General features: G+C 31.3%; 1 protein-coding gene across 1 annotated transcript in view; it reads left to right on the top strand.

The window, feature by feature from the left end:
- Positions 1-25,531, top strand: part of Fife (regulating synaptic membrane exocytosis protein fife) — a 247,418-nt gene that overhangs the window by 204,261 nt on the left and 17,626 nt on the right. The window contains exons 11-12 of the mRNA XM_075307714.1: positions 7,648-7,829; positions 16,497-17,212. Of these exons, the coding sequence (XP_075163829.1) occupies positions 7,648-7,829; positions 16,497-17,212 (898 nt within the window). The remainder of the gene's footprint in view (positions 1-7,647; positions 7,830-16,496; positions 17,213-25,531) is intronic.

The following is a 25,531-nucleotide window of genomic DNA, read 5'->3' as shown; positions in this document are numbered from 1 at the left end:
GTTCAATTAGTATAAAATTCAGGAAAAATATTCAGTTAGGCTTTCGCTTTTCCAAATCCGAATTGCCGGGCCTCACGCTTGACACCTGCCATTAGATTTTGTACAGCCACCTTGTCCACCTTCTTCGACGCAGAAAGCCAGTTTGCCTTGAACTGCTGCTCGTCCTTAGCAGTTTTTTTTTTGGTCTTTTTTAGGTTCCGCTTGACAATAGCCCAGTATTTCTCAATTGGGCGGAGCTCTGGCGTGTTGGGAGGGTTCTTGTCCTTGGGAACCACCTGCACGTTGTTGGCGGCGTACCACTCCATGGCCTTTTTACCGTAATGGCAAGATGACAAATCCGGCCAAAACAGTACGGAACAACCGTGTTTCTTCAGGAAAGGCAGCAGACGTTTATTCAAACACTCTTTCACGTAAATTTCTTGGTTGACAGTCCCGGAACAGAGAATGAAGCCGCCGAGTCGCGCCGCCGCCGACTAGTTTTTACCAGTCGACGCCGTCGCCGAATTTGTCGACTAATCTCGACTCAAAGTTAGCCGCCAATTAATCGAAAATATTGATTTGAATCAGAAAAAATTATTAATAATGGTTGCATTTTTTGTCAAAATGTTAAACTTTCCACCCAAAACCCGTCCGTATCAAGTTGCTATAATAATTCTGCAAAAATTTGGCTCAGAACATTTGAATTAAATGTAAATGTGATTGGAAGATAAGTTGTACAACTAATCTCATTACCATTCGGATAACATCAAATTGATTTTATTATGGATAATTGTCCGCCGCCGATAAGACAAATTTATATCGGCTTAGCCGTCAAGCCGCCGCCGCCGGAGGCAAAAAATTAGTATCAGCCGCCGCCGACAAAAATGGGTCGGCTTCATTCTCTGTCCCGGAAGCTATGAAAATGCTGCTTTTCAAGCCACAGGTACAGATGGCTTGCCAAACCAGATATTTTTTTGCGAACTTTGACAGTTTTATGTGCTTGACTTCGTCAGCATCGTCGTGTACAGCCTCCGGGATGGCGCTTTGGCCGTCGTATTTTGTTTATCATCGCGATTTGGAGTCACTACCTTCTTATAAGTCGATAGTCCGGCTCGTTTTTTGGCTCGATGCACGGTTGTAGACGATACTCCTTGCTTATTTGCGGCATCTCGGAGAGAGAGGTTAGAGTTTCGCTTGAAACTACCGGCAACTCTCTTTGTCGTCTCAGCGGCTTCCGGTTTTCAATTTCCCCCCGATCCAGACTTCCTGGCTGTCGACAAACGTTCCCCAAACACTTTAATTACATTTGTAACGGTTGATTTGGCAACTTTTAGCGATTTTGCCAGCTTTGCGTGCGAGTAGCTAGGATTTTCGCGATGCGCGAGCAAAATTTTGATACACTGCTCTTCTTGCTTGGACGGCATTTTGACAACTGAAGAGTGAATTCCAAAATCAAAATAGGAGCAACATTCTACACACACACACACCTTCAAAATGAGGGGGTGTTCAGGTTTTTTAAATGCAAAATTGAAAGAAATACGTCAAGTTTATATTGACCAAATTTTGACCGTATCACCCTTTATGTTTCAGTATGATTTCCACTCGATGTTGGCATGGTAGATATTATTTCCATTTATGTCTTTATGATTTAAATTTAATTGTTTATATGTAAAAACTATGTATGTTAAGTGGCTTATGCATGATAATTGTCCAATAATTTTTGATTACTTACATTTTCTTTTAGCTTATTATTATTTTGTTAAACAAATATTAAAACACATATATGAATAAACTCTCATCAGTCATTCATCAGCTAATCATTAGTTAGCATATTTAATCTCAGATTAAAGTTAGCATATTTAATCTCACATAGATTTGTACAGAGAAAGAATAATAGTTTTTGGTTTCAAATTACCAAAATAATTGATTCAATTCGAATTTTTAATCGAAATTGTTTCAATCGCGGAAATGCTAGTATTTATCACTAAAGATAATTAAGCAATTAATCCATGGTTGTATTGAAGAGTTGGCTTAGACGATCTTTCAAATTAAAATCTTGCAATTGAAAAAAAAAAAAAAACTATTATAATCTGAATTAATTCAATTAATATTTTAATCAAAACAAATATAAATCACATAAATTAATTGATTGATTAAATTTTTAATTTGATTAACTAATACTTCAATTGACGCTGGCGATAAATAAATTTCAAGCAATTTGCCATTAAGGAAAGCGAAGTATACTTCAACCGGTTAAACTACCATTGAAATTGAAGAGCCTGATCTGATCTAATTTTTTTCTTTAAAATTTTCTTCAAGTGCGTAGATGTATAATTCTATATTTAACTCTGTATGACAGTGATTGGGTTGAAAACTTGGACAACTTCTAAATGGAAAGTGTAAATTCCATAATCAAACAAATTGAAAAGTTTATAAAATGTTAAGGGTAAAGGATATCTTTTTTACGTTTTTGTATGTGTGTTAACGCTTACGGAAACACACACAAGCAAACGCCAATGTAAATGCATGAACATACCCATTTTTCATTTCTAACATGAAATGCAAACAAACATAAATGCTAGGATTTTTTGCAACTAAAATAGAATTTTTGATTTTTAAAGATTTCGACTTTTGAAATGTATAGTATTTGAAATTTTGAGAAATCATTACACTTTTGCGGTTTTTAAAAAATCGACATTTGACGTCATGAATTTTAGTTTGTTGATAACCACATACTTGTTCAATTTAAATTCGTCTTTTTTTATCAAAGTTCCATTAGACGATTAGAATTTTTCGATTACAAATTTATAATTATGTCAAAAAATCGACTTTACCAATTTTTTGAATAAGTCGAAAAGTCCTTTCCTTTTTCCAATTTGTAAAAAGTCGACTTTCGACTTTTGCGGTTATTTAGAAGTCATGACTTTCGACTTTTTCCATTTCTAATTCAAATTATACTTTTTCATTAACTTTCAATTAGTCGATTTCGGTTACTATCAAAAGTCAATTTTGAGCAAAAATCGATTATTCGATTTGAGATGATTTTTAAAAAATCCAAAATCGAGTTTCATGATTACAAAAAGTCGACTTTACAATTATTGAAAATCCAATTTTTGTCGTCGCGATTTTCAACATTTTGAAGAATTTTAAACATAAAACGTGCTAAATCACATTCCCCTTTCAAATCATATTCGCTTTTTTCATAAAATTTCGATTAGTCGATTTCCGCCACTATCGAAAGTCAACGTTGACCGAGATCAAAAGTCGATTTGTGTTGAATAGACGATTTTGAAGATTCGACAAAGACATCAACTTTTCAATATTATTTAACAAATATTCGATTTTGGACTTTTGTATCCTCACGCACACAGAAAAAAAATCAATGGAAATAAGATATCTGCAACTTACTTTCTGTTAACTGACAGTTAATTTACCGTAAATAGATTTTATTTTAATGACATTAAATGAAATTGACTGTTAAAAGTTGAATTTTTCATATTTAGGTTCTTTCCCATTTGACTTGAATGTCTGTAATCTACTTTATATAATGGTTACTTTCCCCCAAGTAGTATTCACACAGGGGATTTGGTGGAATATTATGTAAGGATAAATGTGCCGAAAAATCGGCTTCGAATACCTTTTATCAATATTTATTTATCTCCACAGGAATATTTGCTTGTTGGTTCATGGTTTGTTTGTGTTTTTTTTTTTTTCATACCTTCCCACCATGTGACCTTTACATGAATAAAAAGTAAAAGGATAACAAAACCTAGAAGGTTGATGCTGAAAACTCAAATATAAATACCTTTTACGCGGATATGTTCTGGACTTAAGTAGCAAGAAACGGCTTGTAAAGTGCACAGTGTTACCTTTGGTATGCTGTGAAATATGAGAACTTTTTTTTTTAACTATAGATATACATTGAAAAAAAAAAACTAAATATTGTCTCATTGTATGAGAGAAATCAGTCATTTATTAAGATGACTGATTTCTCTCATGCAACGGCTTTTTGGTTGACAAAAAAGCCGTTAACATTAACGTCATTTGGTTTTTGACTCAAATCTATATTCGAAAAAAAGCTAAATTATACATAGCTGGATGTATAATGTGAATGGTAACGGTTGCCATCGTGCCAAAAATAATCCACCAGAATTTTAAGAAAAATTTACAATAAATCTACCAGATTAAAACAAAAAACCTAAAAAATGAACAAACATACTTTTCCTCTGCTGGTCAAGCTACTTTTGTAGTTAAGTCAACGAACGGGTTTAAGCTGAAAGAAACTTAAGCTCAAAAATATTTTGTCAAAATTTTATTTCTATAGAAAATTTTGTCAAAATTTTATTTCTATAGTCAAAATATGTCAAAATTTTATTTCTATAGAAAATCTTGTCAAATTTTATTTCTATAGAACATTTCGTCAACATTTTATTTCTATAGAATATTTTGTCAACATTTTATTTCTAAAGAAACTTTTGTCAAAATTTTATTTCTATAGAATATTTTGTCAACATTTTATTTCTATAGAATATTTTGTCAAAATTTTACTTCTAAAGAAAATTCTGTCAAAATTTTATTTTTGATGAAAATTATGTCAAAATTTTATTTCTACAGAAAATTTTGTCAAAATTTTATTTTTATAGAAAATTTTGTCAAAATTTTATTTCTATAGAAAATTTTGTCAAAATTTTATTTCAATAGAAAATTTTGTCACAATTTTATTTCTATAGAATTTTTTTTAAATGTTATTTCTGTAGATTTTTTGTCAAAAATTTATTTCTATAGAAAATGTTGGTAAAATTTTATTTCTATAGAAAATTTTGTTAAAATGTTATTTCTGTAGATTTTTTTTGTCAAAATTTTATTTCTATAGACAATTTTGTCAAAATTTTATTTCTATTGAAAATTTTGTCAAAATTTTATTTCTATAGCAAATGTTGTCAAAATTTTATTACTATAGAAAATTTTTTCAAAATTTTATATCTATAGAAAATTTTGTAAAATGTTATTTCTAAAGAAAATTCTGTCAACATTTTATTTCTAAAGAAAATTTTATCAATATTTTATTTCTACGGCAAATTTTTTCAAAATTTTATTTCTGAAGAAAATTCTATCAAAATTTTATTTCTAAAGAAACAAGATTTTATTTCTATAGAAAATGTTGTTAAAATTTTATTTCTATAGAAAAATTTGTCAAATTTTTATTTCTGTAGAACTTTTTTGTCAAAATTTTATTTCTATAGAAAATTTTGTGAAAATTTTATTTCTATAGCAAATTTTGTCAAAATTTTATTTCTATAGAAAATTTTGTCAAAATTTTATTTCTATAGCTAATTTTTCAAAATTTTATTTCTATAGCAAATTTTGTCAAAATTTTAGTTCTATAGCAAATTTTGTCAAAATTTTATTTCTATAGAAAATTTTGTCAAAATTTTATTTCTATAGAAAATTTTGTCAAAATTTTATTTCTATAGAAAATTTTGTTAAAATTTTATTTCTATAGAGAATAGTGTAAAAATTTTGTCAAAATTTTATCTCTATAGAACATTTTGTCAATTTTTTTTTCGATAGAAAATTTTGTCAAAATTTTATTACTATAGAAATTTTTGTCAAAGTTTTATTTCTATAGAAAATTTTGTCAAAATTTCATTTCAATCGAAAATTTGTCAAAATTTTATTTCTGTAGAATTTTTTGTCAAAATGTTATTTCTATAGAATTTTACTTTCTATAGAAATAAAATTTTGTTTAAATTTTATTTCAATAGAGCATTTTGTCCAAATTTTATTTCTATAGAAAATTTTTTCAAAATTGTATTTCGTTAGAATTTTTTTTTTTTAAATTTTATTTCTATGGAAAATTTTGTCAAAATTTTATTTCTATGGAAAATTTTGTCAAAATTTTATTTCTGTAAAAAATTTTGTCAAAATTTTATTTCTGTAGATTTTTTTTTGTCAAAATTTTATTTCTATAGAATTTTATTTTCTATAGAACAAAATTTTATTTGCTAAAGAAATAAAATTTTGTTAAAATTTTATTACAATACAAAATTTTGTCCAAATTTTATTTCTATAGAAAATTTTATCAAAATTTTATTTCTTTAGAAAATTTTTTCAAAATTTTATTTCAATAGAAAATTTTGTCAAAATTTTATTAATATCGAAATTTTTGTCAAAGTTTTATTTCTATAGAAAATTTTGTCAAAATTTTATTTCTGTAGAATTTTTTTGTCAAAATGTTATTTCTATAGAATTTTATTTTCTATAGAAATACAATGTTGTTAAAATTTTATTTCAATAGAACATTTTGTCCAAATTTTATTTCTATAGAAAATTTATCAAAATTTTATTTCTTTAGAAAATTTTTTTAAAATTTTATTTCTATGGAAAATTTTGTCAAAATTTTATTTCTGTAAAAAATTTTGTCAAAATTTTATTTCTATAGAAAATGTGTCAAGATTTTATTTCTATAGAAAATTTTGTTAAAATTTTAGTTGTATAGAAAATTTTATTTCTTTAGAAAATTTTGTCAAAAATTTATTTCTATAGAAAATTTGTCAAGATTTTATTTCTATAGAAAATTTTCTTAAAATTTTAATTGTATAGAAAATTTTGTCAAAATTTTATTTCTATAGAAATTTTTGTCAACATTTTATTTCTATAGAAAATTTTGTCAAAATTTTGTTTCTATCGAAAATTTTTTCAAAATTTTATTTCTATAGAAAATTTTGTCAAAATTTTATTTCTGTAAATTTTTTTTTTTCAACATTTTATTTCTATACACAATTTTGTTAAAATTTTATTTCTATAGAAAAGTTTGTCAAAATTTTATTTCTATAGAAAATTTTATCAAAATTTTATTTCTGTAGAAAATTTTGTCAATTTTTTTTTCCTACAGAAAATGTTTCTAAAATTTTATTTCTATAGAAAATTTTGTCACAATTTTATTTCAATAGAAAATTTTGTCAAAATTGTAGTTCTATAGAAAATTTTGTTAAAATGTTATTTGTGTAGATTTTTTTTTGTCAAAATTTTATTCTATAGAAAATTTTGTCAAAATTTTGTTTCTATCGAAAATTTTTTCAAAATTTTATTTCTATAGAAAATTTTGTCAAAATTTTATTTCTGTAGATTTTTTTGTCAACATTTTATTTCTATACACAATTTTGTTAAAATTTTATTTCTATAGAAAATTTTGTCAACATTTTATTTCTATAGAAAATTTTATCAAAATTTTATTTCTGTGGAAAATTTTGTCAATTTTTTTTCTACAGAAAATGTTGCTAAAATTTTATTTCTATAGAAAATTTGGTCAACATTTTATTTCTATAGAGAATTGAAGTACCTCTTAGTTGGAGAGGAATGTTTCCCAAACTCAACCAAAACATCAAGAATTCCACCAATCTACCAAACAGTGAAAAATCTACCATTTTTGGTAGAATTCTCTCAAGTGTGGCAACCGTTATTGACACTCGATTTTGCTCTCCAAAAAGTTGTTGATTGATAATGTCTTTGTAAACTCAAACAGTTTTACATATCAAAAGAATATTCATATTATAACTTAATCCTTGATACAAAATCAGAAAAATGTATATACTCTAATTTAATACTATTTCAATTCCTTTTGTTTTATTTATAAAATCAAATACAACTACTCTTTTTACAATATAGGAACAAATTGCTCGAGAAAAACTTGTGAGTGGTCGTGTTCAAATACAAGTGTGGTATCACAGTGAACGCAGCGAATTGGCCGTATCTCTTATGGCTGCAGATGATTTAGCACTGCGTGATGAAGCCTATGGACATGGAAATTTACCGGAAGCGTATGCCAAAGTTCGGATCCTTCCCAAGTGGTGAGTGTAAACATTATAATTAGCAAAACCAAAGTTTCTGACCTAAAATTACATGAATCTTACCAACTTATTATTCCCGCCATTTGGCTCCTGTCGAAGTTCAGTTGGATTTTATACACCCCTCAATACATTGGTCGAAAAGTCCTATTTATATTAACAAAATTTGTTATTAAAATTTAAACAATAGCACAATTTCATAAATACAGAGTGACTGATATGTAATGCAATAATGTAAAGGATATATCGATGTTTACATTCCAAAGTGCGTTAAGTCTAAAAAGTGAATTTTACAGGAAACAAGAACAAAGTTTTGTTTTTTGAAATTTCTGAAACCCCGTATAAGATAGAAATTCCCTTATTTTCGGTCTTAAAATCATATTTTTATACCCTTCACCACTACTGTGGTACAGGGTATAATAAGTTTGTGCATTTGTATGTAACGCCAAGAAGGAAAAGTCTGAGACCCATCGTTTAGTATACCGATCGTCTTAGAATTAAATTCTGAGTCGATTTAGCGATGTCCGTCTGTCTGTCTATCTGTCTGTCTGTCTGTCTGTCTGTCTGTCTGTCTGTCTGTCTGTCCGTCTGTCTGTCTGTTGATGTATTTTTGTGTGCAAATTACAGCTCGCAGTTTTAGTCCGATTGTCCTAAAATTTGGTATAGGGTCCTGTTTCGGCTCAAAGACGATCCCTATTGATTTTGGAAAAAATCGGTTCAGATTTAGATATAGCTGCCATATATATTTTTCACCGATCTGGTCATAATTGGCGTGTATATCAACCGATCTTCCTAAAATTCCGTACATCCGAAAATTTTATGAGTCTCGAAAAACTTGCAAAATATCAGCCAAATCGGTTCAGATTTAGATATAGCTCCCATATATAGCTTTCGCCCGATTTACACTCATTTGCCCACAGAGGCCAATTTTGTGCTCTGATTTAGTTGAAATTTTGCACAGGGAGTAGAATTAGCATTGTAGCTATGCGTGTCAAATTTGGTTGAAATCGGTTCAGATTTAGATATAGCTCCCATATATAGCTTTCGCCCGATTTACACTCAAATGACCACAGAGGCCAATTTTTTGCTCCGATTTAGTTGAAATTTTGCACAGGGAGTATAATTAGCATTGTAGCTATGCGTGCCAAATTTGGTTGAAATCGGTTCAGATTTAGATATATCTCCCATATATAGCTTTCGCCCGATTTACACTCATATGACCACAGAGGCCAATTTTTAACTCCGATTTAGTTGAAATTTTGCACAGGGAGTAGAATTAGCATTGTAGCTATGCGTGCCAAATTTGGTTGACATCGGTTCAGATTTAGATTTAGCTCCCATATATATGTTTTTCTGATTTCGACCAACATTTTCCTTGTAAAATCGCCACTGCTTAGTCGAAAATTTGTAAAAATGACTCTAATTTTCCTAAACTTCTAATACATATATATCGAACGATAAATCATAAATAAACTTTTGCGAAGTTTGCTTAAAATTGCTTCAGATTTAAATGTTTCCCATATTCCCATTTGTTTTGTTTTGTTATTGTTGGTTTTGTTCTTTAAGCATTGTTGTTGTTTTTTATTTCAGCTTAAAACCATACATTGAATAAACTACAAGAGTAGCTTAACCAACAGAGGAAAAGAATAATAATAATATTTATATACTAATATTGTGTTCCATCCTAGTGCATTAGCCGACATAAATTTTGAATCTATAGTTTTTGTAGAAGTCTATCAAATTCTGTCCAGATCGAGTGATATTTAAATGTATGTATTTGGGACAAACCTTTATATATAGCCCCCAATACATTTGACGGATGTGATATGGTATCGAAAATTTAGATCTACAAAGTGGTGCAGGGTATAATATAGGCCGCCCCGCCCGACTTTAGACTTTCCTTACTTGTTTTATAATTTTTTTAGTATGTACGAACTCAAAGTAGTGATAATAGAACATGGGTAAAAATGACAGAATACTTTAGACCGAATAAAGCTTTTTGCCCTTTTTGGATTGGAAATTTTTAAAACTTTAGACACAGGCTAAGTACATAACTTTTGATAGAAAGGTCCAATAAATTCAAAATTTTGACAGGATGCAATTCTCATCAATCCGAATAAAACACAGCGAACTCCATCAAAACATGCTAAGTCGACTTAGCGTACTCTGGAATGAGGGCATCGATATACTTTTTATTTTTTAATTTTATTGTCCAAAAGCAAAAAATGTCGGATTAGAATTGTTCGAATGTGCTACGAATAATGGCCTCCAAACGGCAGACAAAGCCATCACACTATTCACGAAAGTGTATCTGTGATATTTTGGACCATTCTCATCCAAACGCCGCTTGAGATAATGCCAACCTTACTCTCCAAAATACACCAAATCCGGAGATTTTGGTGACCATTGCACGGTAGAAATGACATAGGAAACTTCCTTATAAACCATTTTGATGGTGTTGAGTTTTTTTGGAATGTCCATGGTGTGCGGGGGAGGGTTTGTCTGTCGGGAAATTCAATAGTGTCTTTAGGACATTTGCCCCATAATATTCGGCATTTATTTTTGTCGTCGATGAAAACTTGTCTTGTGTCCCCAAATTAGGACGCCTTCCCAATTTAAATTACAGTTCCTCACAAAATCCTCAATAAATGAATGACAATTTTTTATGAAAAAGAATAATGAAATATGCTGTAGAAAGTCAGTGATAATTTAAAAATTTTAAAAATATAAAATTTTTGTCATATCAGCTTTCGGGCTGAAAATGAAAACTAGTGTTCAATCACTATGTATTTACACACAATTTTTTTTTTAATTCAATCACGAAATTAATTGATCCAATTAATTTTTTAATTGAAATGTCTTCAATCACAGAAATGATAGTATTAATTAAAAAATTAATTGATAGTCAATAAAAAAATTAATTGATCCAATTAAAAAATTAATTGGTACTATTAATTTGTGTGATTGATTTTTGTTTCAATTAAAAAATTTGTTGAATCAATTAAATGTTTAATTGAACATTTTTTAGAACTCAATTAAGATTTTAATTAGAAAAACTTTCGTGAAAATTTTTTCTGTGTATGAATGAAAATTTAATTCCAAATATCCAAGTAATAAAATTAATTGGTAAAACAATATGCAGGTAAACCATCTTCATAATTTCTATAATTATGGGATATTGCTCAAATCAGTAAGGAAAACCCATGAGGGGCAACATTTAGGACCGAGTTCTCATCAAATGATTTCACAATTGTAGAAAAATGTCTTTGCCAAGCTGAGTAAAATTGTGTTAGGGTTTGGGCCCGAAAAATAAAATCCTATATCCGCTTCTAGTCCAAATACTAAATTAACACCCTACTGTATGCCGTGGAATAAAGAAGAGGAAAGTTTCTTTTTAAATTTTGACGATTAGTTGTGCTTCTTTTTATACCCTGCGTCACACTGTGGAACAGGGTATTATAAGTTAATGCATGTGTTTGTAACACCTAGAAGGAGACGAGATAGACACATGGTGTCTTTGGCAATAATGCTCAGGGTAGGTCCCTGAGTCGATATAACCATGTCCGTCTGTCCGTCCGTCCGTCTGTCTGTGAACACATTTTTGTGATCAAAGTCTAGGTCGCAATTTAAGTCCAATCACCTTCAAATTTGGCACATATTCAGAATAGAACCCTATTGATTTTGGAAGAAATCGGTTCAGATTTAGATATAGCTCCCATATATATCTTTCGCCCGATATGCACTAATATGAACCCAGCAGCCAGAGTTTTATACCGATTTGCTTGAAATTTTTTACAAACATAACACTTAGTCGTATAGTCAAGTGTGCGAAATTTGAGTGAAAACGGTTCAGATTTAGATATAGCTCCCATATATATCTTTCGCCCGATATGGACTTATATGGCCCCAAAGCCAGATTTTTGGCCGAATTTGGTTGAAATTTTGCACTAGGAGTACAATTAGTAGTAGAGTTAAGTGTGCAAAATTTGATTGAAATCGGTTCAGATTTAGATATAGCTCCCATATATATCTTTCGCCCGATATGGACTAATATGGTCCTAAAAGCCAGAGTTTTGGCCCAATTTGGTTGAAATTTTGCACAGGGAGTAGATTTAGCATTGTAGCTATACGTGCCAAATTTGGTTGAAATCGATTCAGATTTAGATATAGCTCCCATGTATATCTTTCGCCCGATATGCACTTATATGGACCCAAAAGCCAGAGTTTTATCCCGATTAGCTTGAAATTTTGCACAAGGAGTACAATTGGTAGTATAGCCATGTGTGCCAAATTTGATTGAACTCGGTTCAGATTTAGATATAGCTTCCATATATATTTTTCGCCCGATATGGACTTTTATGGCCCCAGAAGCCAGACTTTTGACCCAATTTGGTTGAAATTTTGCACTAGAAGTACAATTAGTAATATAGTCATGTGTGCCAAATTTGATTGAAATCGGTTCAGATTTAGATATAGCTCCCATCTATATGTTTTTCTGATTTCGACAAAAATGGTCAAAATACCAACATTTTCCTTGTTAAATCGCCACTGCTATTTCGAAAAGTTGTAAAAATGACTCTAATTTTCCTAAACTCTAATACATATATATTGAGCGATAAATCATAAATAAACTTTTGCGAAGTTTCCTTAAAATTACTTCAGATTTAAATGTTTCCCATATTTATACCCTTCACCCCTACTGTGGTACAGGGTATAATAAATTTTTGCATTTGTATGTAACGCCAAAAAGGAAAGTCTGGGACCCATCGTTTAGTATACCGATCGTCTTAGAATTAAATTCTGAGTCGATTTAGCGATGTCCGTCTGTCTGTCTGTCTGTCCCTCCGTCCGTCTGTCTGTATATGTAATTTTGTGTGCAAAGTACAGCTCGCAGTTTAAGTCCGATCGTCCTCAAATTTGGCACAGAGTTTTACATTGGCTCAAAGACAATCGCTATTGATTTTGGAAAAAATCGGTTCAGATTTAGATATAGCTGTCATATATATTTATCACCGATCTGGTCATAATTGACGTATTTATCAACGTATTTTCTCAAAATTCAAATATTCGGCCAGCCAAATATTTTGGGGCTTTCGTAAGATGTGCACAATATCAGCCAAATCGGTTCAGATTTAGATATAGCTTCCATATATATCTTTCGTTCGATTTGAACTTATATGGCCTCAAAAGCCAGAGTTTTGCCCTGATTCGCTTCAAATATTGCACAAGGAATACATTTAATAGTATTGTTAATTGTGCTAAATTTGGTTGAAATCGGTTCAGATGTAGATATAGCTCCCATATATACCTTTCGTCCGATTTCGACTAATATGGCCTCAAAAGCCAGAGTTTTGTCCTGATTTGCTTAAAATTTTGCACAAGGAGTACGTTTAAGTGTATAATTCAGTGTGCTAAATTTGGTTAAAATCAGTTCAGATTTAGATATAGCTCCCATATATACCTTTCGCCCAATTTAGAGTCATATGTCCTCAAAAGCAAAAGGTTTGTCATGATTTGCTTCAAATTTTGCACAAGGAGTACGTATGAGTAGTATCGTTAAGCGTGCTAATTTTGGTTGAATAGCTCCCATATATATCTTTCGGCCGATTAACACCCATATGACCACGGAGGCCAAAATTATTCTCCCACTTATGTTTTCTGCTGAGATATGTTAACAGGATTATTATTCTGACTATGCATGTCAAATTTGGTCAAAATCGGTTTATATTTAGATATAGCTCCCATATATATGTACGCCAGAGTAGGGGAAATGGCCAAAATACCCACATTTTACACAAAAATCTGTGATGACTTCCCCATATCGTAGTCATATCCTACACACTGTAATGCCAAACTTTCCAGAGAATGGTCGAATTTTCAATAAACCTACGACTTGTGGAAATATCGCCCGAATTGCCCAAATAATATATCACAACCCACAATTGACCACATACCTTGGCGAGATTTAACCAATATCCTTGTAAAATCGCCACTGCTGAGTAGCAAAAATTGTAAATGTTACTCAAATTGTCCTATAACTCGAATACATATGTATCGCCCGATAAATCATAAATGCTATTTTGTACAATTGCATCAAAATTTCTCTAGCTTTATATTTCCCATATTTATTATACCCTCCATCATAGGATGGGGGTATATTAACTTTGTCATTCCGTTTGTAACACATCGAAATATTGCTCTAAGACCCCATAAAGTATATATATTCTGGGTCGTGGTGAAATTCTGAGTCGATCTAAGCATGTCCGTCCGTCCGTCCGTCTGTTGAAATCACGCTAACTTCCGAACGAAAATAGCTATCGACTTGAAACTTGGCACAAGTAGTTGTTATCGATGTAGGTCGGCTGGTACTGAAAATGGGCCACATCGGTCCACTTTTACGTATAGCCCCCATATAAAGGGACCCTCAGATTTGGCTTGTGGAGCCTCTAACAGAAGCATATTTCATCCGATCCGGCTGAAATTTGGTACTTGGTGTTGGTATATGGTCTCTAACAACCATGCAAAAATTGGTCCACATCGGTCCATAATTATATATATTGCCCCATATAAACCGATCCCCAGATTTGGCTTGCGGAGCCTAAAAGAGAAGCAAATTTCATCCGATCCGGCTGAAATTTGGTATATGGTCTCTAACAACCATGCAAAAATTTGTCCACATCGGTCCATAATTATATATAGCCCCCATATAAACCGATCCCCAGATTTGGCTTGCGGAGCCTCAAAGGGAAGAAAATTTCATCCGATCCGGCTGAAATATGGTACATGATGTTGGTATATGGTCTCTAACAACCATGCAAAAATTGGTCCATATCGGTCCTTAATTATATATAGCCCCCATATAAACCGATCCCCAGATTTGGCTTGCGGAGCCTCAAAGAGAAGCAAATTTCATCCGATCCGGCTGAAATTTGGTACATGATGTTGGTAAATGGTCTCTAACAACCATGCAAAAATTGGTCCACATCGGTCCATAATTATATATAGCACCCATATAAACCGATCTCCAGATTTGGCTTGCGAAGCCTCAAAGAGAAGCAAATTGCATCCGATCCGCCTGAAATTTGGTACATGATATTGGTATATGGTCTCTAACAACCATGCAAAAATTGGTCCATATCGGTTCATAATTATATATAGCCCCCATATAAACCGATCCCCAGATTTGGCTTGCGAAGTCTCCAAGAGAAGCAAATTTCATCCAATCCGGTTGTAATTTGGTACATGGTATTGGTATATGGTCTCTAACAACCGTGCAAAAATTGGTCCACATCGGTTCATAATTATATATAGCCCCCATATAAACCGATCCCCAGATTTGGTTTGCGAAGTCTCCAAGAGAAGCAAATTTCATCCAATCCGGTTGTAATTTGGAACATGGTGTTAGTATATGATCTTTAACAACCGTGCCAGAATTGGTCCATATCGGTCCATAATTATATATAGCCCCCATATAAAACATTCTCCAGATTTGACCTCCGGAGCCTCTTGGAGGAGCAAAATTCTTCCGATCCGGTTCAAATTAGGATCGTGGTGTTAGTATATGGTCGCTAAGAACCATACCAAAACTGGTCCAATCACACAAAAATTGGTCCATATCGGTTCATAATCATGGTTGCTACTAGAGCTAAAAATAATCTACCAAAATTTTATTTCTATAGAAAATTTTGTCAAAATTTTATTTCTAGAGAAAATTTTGTTAAATTTGTATTCCGTTCATAATAAAATTTTCATTATTGTCAAAATTTTATTTCTATAGAAAATTTTGTCAAAATTTTATTTCTATAGAAAATTTTGTTCAAATTTTATTCGGTTCATAATCATGGTTGCCACTCGAGCCAAAAATAATCTACCAAGATTTTATTTCTATAGAAAATTTTGTCAAAAGTTTATTTCTATAGAAAATTTTGTTAAAATTTTATTTCTGTAGAAAATTTTGTCAAAATTTTTATTTCTATAGAAAATTTTGTGAAAATTTTATTTCTATAGAAAATTTTGTTAAAATTTTATTTCTGTAGAAAATTTTGTCAACATTTTATGTCTACTTTGTCAAACTGAATTATATACGTATTGGAGCGATCTTTTTTGATTTAATATATACCACGTATGGACTTACATACAATTTAGAAGATGGTGTTAGGAGGTTTTAAGATACCTTGCCATCGGCAAGCGTTACCGCAACTTACGTAATTCGATTGTGGATGGCAGTGTTTAGAAGAAGTTTCTACGCAATCCATGATGGAGGGTACATAAGCTTCAGCCTGGCCGAACTTACGGCCGTATATACTTGTTTTTTACTAACATTGTGTTTCATCGCAGGGTATTAGACGATTTAATTTTTAATTCTAGCGATTTTGTAGAAATACAAAAAATGGTCTCCAAATCTTTTCAGATATAAATCAGATATAGTAACACAAATTTTGGTCTACATAATGGTGAAGGGTATAATATAGTCGGCCCCGCCCGACTTTTGTCTTTACTTACTTGTTTTGTAATTAATTTAGGCATTATATACAAAAAAGAAGTTCCATTTGGAGTAGGAAAATCCTAAATGAATCTGTCACCAAAAACCAGTTTACCTAATTTACAGAATGTTCCCTATATAAATCTTTAGCAATATATAATTTAATAATATTGTTCGTCTCTTTTCAGCGGTGATGGTTCAGTCCAACAGACCGAAGTGAGTCCACCTACACAGAACCCGATATGGAATGCTACACTCTCATTTCCTCACGTGAAGGCTGACAACCTCATGGATCGTTATATTGATATACAATTGTGGGATTTGGTACCTCATACTGAGTCCATATTTCTGGGCGAGTGTAATGTTGAATTGCAACAAGTATTTTTAGACGATCGAGCCATTTGGTGTCGTCTAGAGGATCCCAAAGGTTTGCGTGGCATTAGCATATCGAAATCCCCCAGTGTATCACCGCGAGGCTCAATAGCTGCGGGCGGTCCCGGAGGTGATGTTTCACGCCTGCTGCGTAGAGATTACAATATGCAACGTTCCATGTCGGATGATGTGGATTCGATTGGTGAGTGCACATCACTCTTGCATCCAGATCATGCATGGATTGCCGGTTCAAGGCGTGGTTCATCCCAATCGGAAACATTGGAAGTGGAAGTCTATCAATTGGGCAAAGATTTTTCGAGATCATTGCCCGGATCTCGACGTTCGTCATTTCAAGATGCTGATAAGAACCGAGAAGATGATATGGCTCCACCTCCATCCACCTATTTGGTGGGTCGTCGAAGATCGTCGGTGGCACGCAGAGATCCCGAAGAAATTTTGAAATCACTAAAGGCTGTTGGGCGTGCCATGAGCTTGGGCACAGAACAGACTGTAAAACGTATGGGTTCACGACGTAAGTTAATAATGTTCTTTTCTCCTTTCCTTTCTAACTAAACTAAATGCAAGAAGTAACATTTGCAACAATCCCGCTACCACCTCTGTAATAAAATAATGATAATGCTTTTTTTTAGTTTTGATAAAGGCAACAGGCCAACATTTCAGAATGCTTAATAAAGAATTTCTTTGAAAAATTTCCTAAACTTTCTTCCTCTTCTGTAACTCTCTTCTGCAAACTGAAATATTTTCATTTGACTTTGAAAAAATCTCCCAAATTTTCGGATAGCTTATATATGGTATAAAAAAATATTATAATTAATAAACATGCTCGTCTGGAGAATGGTTTATGTAAAACGTTCCAAATTAATAAATATAATAATGAAGTAAATTGTCTTAAAATTTTTGATTAAAACCCGATATTAATTGATGCAGTCAAATTTTAATTGACATTATTAAACATGCATCAATTTGGATAATATTAAAAAAAATCGTCTTGAACTTTGCACTCAAAGGAATTAATCTTAAATAATTCTGTACAGCATATTTTTAGGCAGTTTTCTTTAAATAAAAGCAAAAGGAATGTAACGCAAACTTTGTGAATTAAATAAATTAACTAAATTTGACTAAAATAAGCTAAACATTTTTACTAAAATAAATTAAATTAACTTAATATAGATTAAATTAATCTACAATAATTAAACTTATGCTAAATTATGTGAAAATAAATTTTATATTAAATTATATACATTCAGCAACCTTTACTGGCTAATAAAGTGTTAGGCCAATTAAATTGAACTAAATTCATTGTATTAAAAAAATTTTGTTAATTTAATTGGAAAAATATTGAATTCACCATGAAAGAAAATTTAATCTAAATTTTAAAAATCGAAATTGAATTGAAAACATTAATTAAAATGTACACATGATGAGAGTCGACTGTTATGTATTTTGATCTGCTGAATTCGAAAGAAATGTTTAAAATTTTTTTTATGGAACAGTTTTTGAGATATCCCGTTATTTTTAGTTTTTCGCTCTTTTTTCACTAAACAAATTATATCTCGAGTTAGAAATGACCGATGACATCGTTGTTGATACTTAAATGAAAGCTATTGACGATGACGAATAATCGTTTATAATTGGATCTGTAATAAGTTAAGTGGTTCAAAAAATATCGAGGCAAAAAGCCAAATTCGTAATTTACAATGGACCTTTTCCGCCAGAAAAATTTTTTGAAATTTTTTTCGAATTCAACAGATCAAAATACATAAGAAAAGTTGCCTCTCATCAAGTGTCCATGATTTTTTTTTGGTAAACTAGTGTAATTTTTTGCGTACGTTAGTTAAATGAACTACAAAACGGGAAATGAAGCATACACTGAAAAAAATATTTACATAATTTTAAAGATTATGCAACCTAAATTTTAGGATGAGCAATTTACAAAAAAAAAAACAAATTTCTTTAAAATATAATTTCTTTAAAATAGAATGAAATAATGAAATTTTAATTAAAATAAAGTTTATAATATTTGCTTCAAAAATTTTTTTCGTTAAACTTAGGACACAAATTTTGTAAATTTGCTTCCCTCCGTTAAAGCCCCATGTCTTTGAACTAAGGCTAATTTTCCTTAAAGTACAGAAACACATTTTTGGTTTAAAGAAATTGTCCTTAAATTAACTGAAATATTGAAACTTTAAATTTAAGATAAAAACGCTTCAAATATAGGCTAAGACTTATTTTGAGGATTTAGTGTCTTTGGTTTAAAGTTTTTTTTTGGAATTTTACTTTGAAGTATCCGTTATAATTTCGATTTTTTAAACTGGCATTTGTTTGTACGTGAGTACCTTTATTAATAAACCGCGAAAAGAGAATGAAAATTTAATAAATGAGATCTGTATCCTAATTTTAATTTTATTGGTCCTAGATTTAAAGCCAGATAAGTCGCTAAAAAATTTCTTTATTTTAAAGAAGCCGCATCTTTGGCTCGGAATCAATACCAAAATCTTTAAGGGAAGGTCAAAATCTTTGGATCCAAGTAAACTTTTTTTGAGTGTAAACATTAACTAAATTCGTATTTCTCACAAAATAGTTCATATTTCTTTAAATTTGTAAAAATCTCTCTTTGGCACTAAAGACATTCTAATTTTTATACCCTCCACCATAGGATACCCCCCTATCCTATGGTGGAGGATAACTTGTCATTCCGTTTGTAATACATAGAAGTATTGCTCTCAAACCCCATAAAGTATACATATTCTGGATCATGGTGAAATCCTGAGTCAATCTAAGCATGTCCGTCCGTCTGTTGAAATCATGCTAACTTCCGAACGAAACAGGCTATCGACTTGAACTTGGCATAAGTAGTTGTTATTGATATAGGTCGGATAGTATTGCAAATGGGCCATATCGGATCACTTTTACGTATAGCCCCCATATAAACGGACAACCAGATTTGGCTTGCGGAGCCTCAAAGAGAAGCAATTTTCATCCGATTCGGCTGAAATTTGGTACATGGTGTTGGTATATGGTCTCTAACAACCATGCAAAAATTGGTCCACATCGGTTCATAATTATATATAGCTCCCATATAAACCGATCCTCAGATTTGGCTTGCGGAGTCTCAAAGAGAAGCAAATTTCATCCGATCAGACTGAAATTTGGTAGATGGTGTTGGTATATGGTCTCTACCAATCATGCAAAAATTGTTCCACATCGGTCCATAATTATATATAGCCCCCATATAAACCGATCCCCAGATTTGACCTTAGGAGCGTCTTGAATATGGTCTCTAACAACCGTGCAAAAATTGGTCCACATCGGTCCATAATTATATATAGCTCTTATATAAACCGATCCCAAGATTTGACCCTAAGAGCCTCTTGAATATGGTCTCTAACAACCGTGCAAAAATTGGTCCACATCGGTCCATAATTATATATAGCCCCCATATAAACCGATCCCCAGATTTGACCTTAGGAGCCTCTTGAAGGAGCAAATTTCATCCGATCCGGTTGAAATTTGGTACATTGCGCTAGTATATGGCCGATAACAACCATACCAAAATTGGTCCGTATCGATCTATAGTTATATATAGCCCCAGATAAACCGATCCCCAATCACAGAAAAATCCCGATTGCCACTTGAGCCAAAACTAATCTACCAAAATGTTATTGCCATAGAAAATTTTGGCAATTTCTTTTTTTCTATAGAAAATTTTGTCAAAATTTTTTTTCTATAGAAAATTTTGTCAAAATTTTATATTTCTATAGAAAATTTTGTCAACATTTTATTTCTTTAAGATATTTTGTCAAAATTTTATTTCTATAGCAAATTTTGTCAAAAATTTATTTCTAGAGAAAATTTTGTCAAAATTTTATTTCTATAGAAAATTTTGTCAAAAGTTAATTTCTATAGAAAATTTATGAAGCCCCTCTTGGTTGGAGAGGAATATTTTGCAAAATCTACCAAAACATCAATAATTCTAGCAATCTACCAAACAATAAAAAATCTGCCATTTTTGGTAGACTCGTATTTATAATTGTATATAGTTCCCATATAAAGCGACCCCCATATTTCAATTCTGGCTCTATAATTTCCGCACAAAAGTTCATATCGCTTCGTAATTATTACTACCCCATATCTACCGGTCAAGAACTGAATATATATGCGAATTTAATGGACCTTTCTTTTGCCTAATATATATCCCTCATGGACTAACTTACAATTTAGAAGATGATGTTAAGAAGTTTTAAGATGCCTTGCCATCGGCCGCAACCCAGTTAATTCAAAGGTAGAAGATTCTACGCATTCCATGGTGGAGGGTACATAAGATTCGGCCTGGCCGAACTTACGGCGTATATACTTGTTTTCTTTAAATTACAACATTTTCTTTAACATGTGAAAAAAAAATTAATTATGTCTAATAAATTTTATTGAATTTGTCGAAAAATATTTACTTATTTTTATAAGATCGATTATGATTATTTTTATGTTCGTAATACTTTTTAGTTAAAAATTTCTAAAAATAATCTAAAATTTCTAAAAATAATCTAAAATTTCTAAAATTAACAAACATTTTTCTTCTTGGTGGATTCACTGTTTTTTCAGTGTGAGGAAAAAATTATTTTTTGTGGACTTTTATCGTATAAAAATATACGATTTGTAATTAAAAAAATTACAAGAAAATTATTTTAAATAAAGATTAAAAAATTACGTCATATAAAAAACTAATTGAATTTTGCGGCAAAAATCAATCTGATTTTTTTTTTGTTGACTTTTAAGCCGTTTGATTCTTATCCCCAAAAAAAGATCATTCGCTCGGGAGGCCTATTACATTTTAACTCATTGTTCAATAGTATCTAAATTAATATCACATTTAAAATTATATAGAACAAGGACTGCCATTACCAGACGTTGTTGTTGAATAATATTAAAAAGTAAATAATTTGATATTAAAAAAAAATTAATTGTAATACCATTTTCAAAGAGCTATCTTAAACCAGGATCAGACATATCCATTATTTCACCTACCTACTCCTTTCTTCCCTTTTCTCTCTCTAATCTTCCTATGTATCTTTCAGAAAAAAATCTTTGCTTTCTACTATCTAAATATTTCTCTTTTTCTTTTATTTTTTTGAAAATTTTTATATATTCACATATTATAAATTAGCCTCAATATCGGTGTCACACTATCAAAGCCTTGATACACCATCATACACTTGGAATGCTAACAATCGATACTATATGCCACAATAAATGAGTTGAAATTAAAATCCGAAAAGAAACTTAAAAACAAAAACCAACGTCATAAATCAATCGGTTTAAATAAATCCATGTAATGCATGTATTAAACTATAAATAAAATAATTAAATAATCCTTTTTATCAAATTCAATTTGAGTAAAATATGCATCCGAAACAGCTGTGGTAACACCACCTCGAACACAAATCAAGCAATCTTTCTGTCTATAAACCGGCAAATATTAAAAAAAAACCGGCACTCCATGACTAAGTTGAAATACCACCATCAACATCATCACGTTCACCACATTCCTACTGTACATCCACAATAGTGCACTTTGAATTATTCTTCGATATGCAATCACATAGTACACCAACAGCAACGACCATCTTAAATTAAATTTGCAACATAAAAAAAAAAACGACAAACCAATATTGTGATCTTCTCGTCATGGATAAAAAAACAACAAAATTTTAACATAAAATACTATATCAATACCATAGATACACATCAAAAATACAAAACAAAATCAAACACTTTTCAATTATTCACGGTAAGAAAAAAATCCATATTCAGTTTTGTTGAGTTCGAGTCGAATGCCTTTGAGTTGCGTGTTTTACTTCCTGTTCGAAAGTTATTTAAATTCGTTTCACTCACCAAACATCATTTACACATATCAGTCATACCATATAAAAGTAATTATATTTATACATACGGCCGAATATTCGGCCAAACCGAATCTTATGAATTGCCTACAACGGTTTACTAAAGACTATCATCGATAATCGAATCATATTCCAACCAGCAACAAAATTTGGAAATTATTCTCAAGGCACAACTTTAAAAGCACTTTCAAAAATGTCCTTCCAAAGATGTTATAAATTTTAACTACACAGAAAGTTCATTTAATATAATTTGTATACCCTGTGCCACACTGTGGAACAGGGTATTATAAGTTAGTGCATATGTTTGTAACACCCAGAAGGAGACGAGATAGACACATGGTGTCTTTGGCAATAATGCTCAGGGTAGGTCCCTGAGTCGATATAACCATGTCCGTCTGTCCGTCCGTCCGTCTGTCTGTAAACACATTTTTGTGATCAAAGTCTAGGTCGCAATTTAAGTCCAATCGCCTTCAAATTTGGCACATGTTCCTAATTTGGGTCGGAATAGAACCCTATTGATTTTGGAAGAAATCGGTTCAGATTTAGATATAGCTCCCATAAATATCTTTCGCCCGATATACACTAATATGGACCCAACAGCCAGAGTTTTATACCGATTTGCTTGAAATTTTGTACAAACATAACACTTAAACGCATAGTCAAGTGTGCAAAATTTGATTGAAATCGGTTCAGATTTAGATATAGCTCCCATATATATCTTTCGCCCGATATGGACTAATATGGTTCTAAAAGCCAGAGTTTTGGCCCAATTTGGTTGAAATTTTGCACAGGGAGTAGATTTAGCATTGTAGCTATGCGAGCTAAATTTGGTTGAAATCGATTCAGTTTTAGATATAGCTCCCATATATATCCCTTTCCGACCTATAGCCGATCCACGTGGTAGATTTTCCTAAATTTTTGAATTCTGTTATTTATGTGTACATAGAACATTTTAAATTATTAAGTTTGTTCAGTTTGATCCTGTATCCTGTTTTTTCAGGATACGCACAATTGTTGCAGTCTGGTAAATTCCGGTAAAAGTACGGACGTAAAAATATCAAAAAACACAAAATAATCACGAAGTTACTGTTTGCATACAATATTTAATATGTTTTCTTATTGAAAACACTTGTTTGATGAAATATTCCACAACTTAAATAATTTTAATTTATTTGCAGACTTACCTCTTACACTCATTTTTACAAATACGCAAAGTACACTGCTGAAACTACAAAAATAATATGAAAAACAAATATTTGTACCGGTTCTTCACATTCTTAGACAAATAGAGAGTATACACAATTATTTTTTTGCCGCTCTTATCGCAGTACGTCATATATTAAAGAAATTATAGAGACTTAAACTTACCCGCACAATTGTGCGTACACGGTCGGAAAGGGATATATCTTTCGCCCGATATGCACTTATATGGACCCAGAAGCCAGAGTTTTATCCCGATTAGCTTGCAATTTCGCACAAGGAGTACAATTGGCAGTATAGTCATGTGTGCCAAATTTTATTGAAATTTTATATACAAATAAAATATTGACACAATTTTCTTTAGCAATAAAATTTTGACAAAATTTTCTACAGAAAAAACTATTGAAAAAATTTTATATGTAAATAAAACATTGACAACATTTTCTATGGAAATAAAATTTTGACAAAATTTTCTATAAAAATAAAATTTTGATAAAAATTTTCTTTAGAAAAAAAAATATAGACAAAATTTTATATACAAATAAAATATTGACTAAATTTTCTATAGAAAAAAACTATTGACAAAATTTTCTATAGAAATAAAAATTTGACAAAATTTTCTATAGAAATAAAATTTTGACAAAATTTTCTATAGAAATAATATGACATTTGACAAAATTTTCTATAAAAATTTTTTTTTTACAAAATTTTATATATAAATAAGATTTTGACACAATTTTCTATAGAAATAAAATATTGACAAAATTTTCTATAGAAATAGAATTTTGACAAAATTTTCTATAGACATATGTTCTATAGATTTCGATGAAATTCTATAGAAAAAAAACTATTGACAAAATTTTATATACAAATAAAATATTGACAAAATTTTCTATAGAAATAATTTCTATAGATTTCGATGAAATTTTGCAGACTTAAAGGGTGATACAGAAGATTATTTTGTGCTAAATTCGACGACGATCGGTTAGTAAAAAAGTACTACGTGACCCCATTTGTCGAAATCGGGCGATACATATATATGGGAGCTATATCTAAATTTGATCCGATTTCTTCCAAAGTCAATAGCGTTCGTCCTTGTGCCCAAAAAACTCCCTGTACCAAATTTCATCAAAATCTGTGAACAATTGCGACCGGAATCCTGTGAACAACAAATACATGAACAGACGCACGGACGGACACCAAGCGCTAGATCGATGCAGGAGTTGATTCTGAGTCGATCGGTGCCCAAAAAACTCCCTGTACCAAATTTCATCAAAATCGGTTACTAATTGCGACCGGAATCCTGTGAACAACAAATACATGGGGCTTTATACAATTATGAACTTGATATGGACCAATTTTTGTGTGGTTGGGGATCGATTTATCTAAAGGCTATATATAACTATAGATCGATGCCTAACTAGGTTCATACTTAGGCATGGTTGTTAACGGCCATATACTAGCACAAGGTACCAAATTTCAACTCACTCGGATAAAATTTGCTCCTACAAGAGGCTCCAAAACCAAATCTCGGGATCGGTTTATATAGGGCTATATATGATTATGGACTGATATGGACCACTTTTGGCATGGTTGTTAAATATCATATACGATCACTACGTAGCAAATTTTAAGCAGATCGGATGAATTTTGTTTCCCGAAAAGGCACCGGAGGTCAAATCTGGGGATCGGTTTATATGGGAGCTATATATAATTATGGACCCATGTGGACC

Source organism: Haematobia irritans, chromosome 4 (genome assembly GCF_050003625.1).
Source record: "Haematobia irritans isolate KBUSLIRL chromosome 4, ASM5000362v1, whole genome shotgun sequence".
NCBI lineage: Eukaryota > Metazoa > Arthropoda > Insecta > Diptera > Muscidae > Haematobia > Haematobia irritans.
Note: the sequence above shows the minus strand (reverse complement) of the source record. Positions and strands in the feature narration are given on the sequence as shown.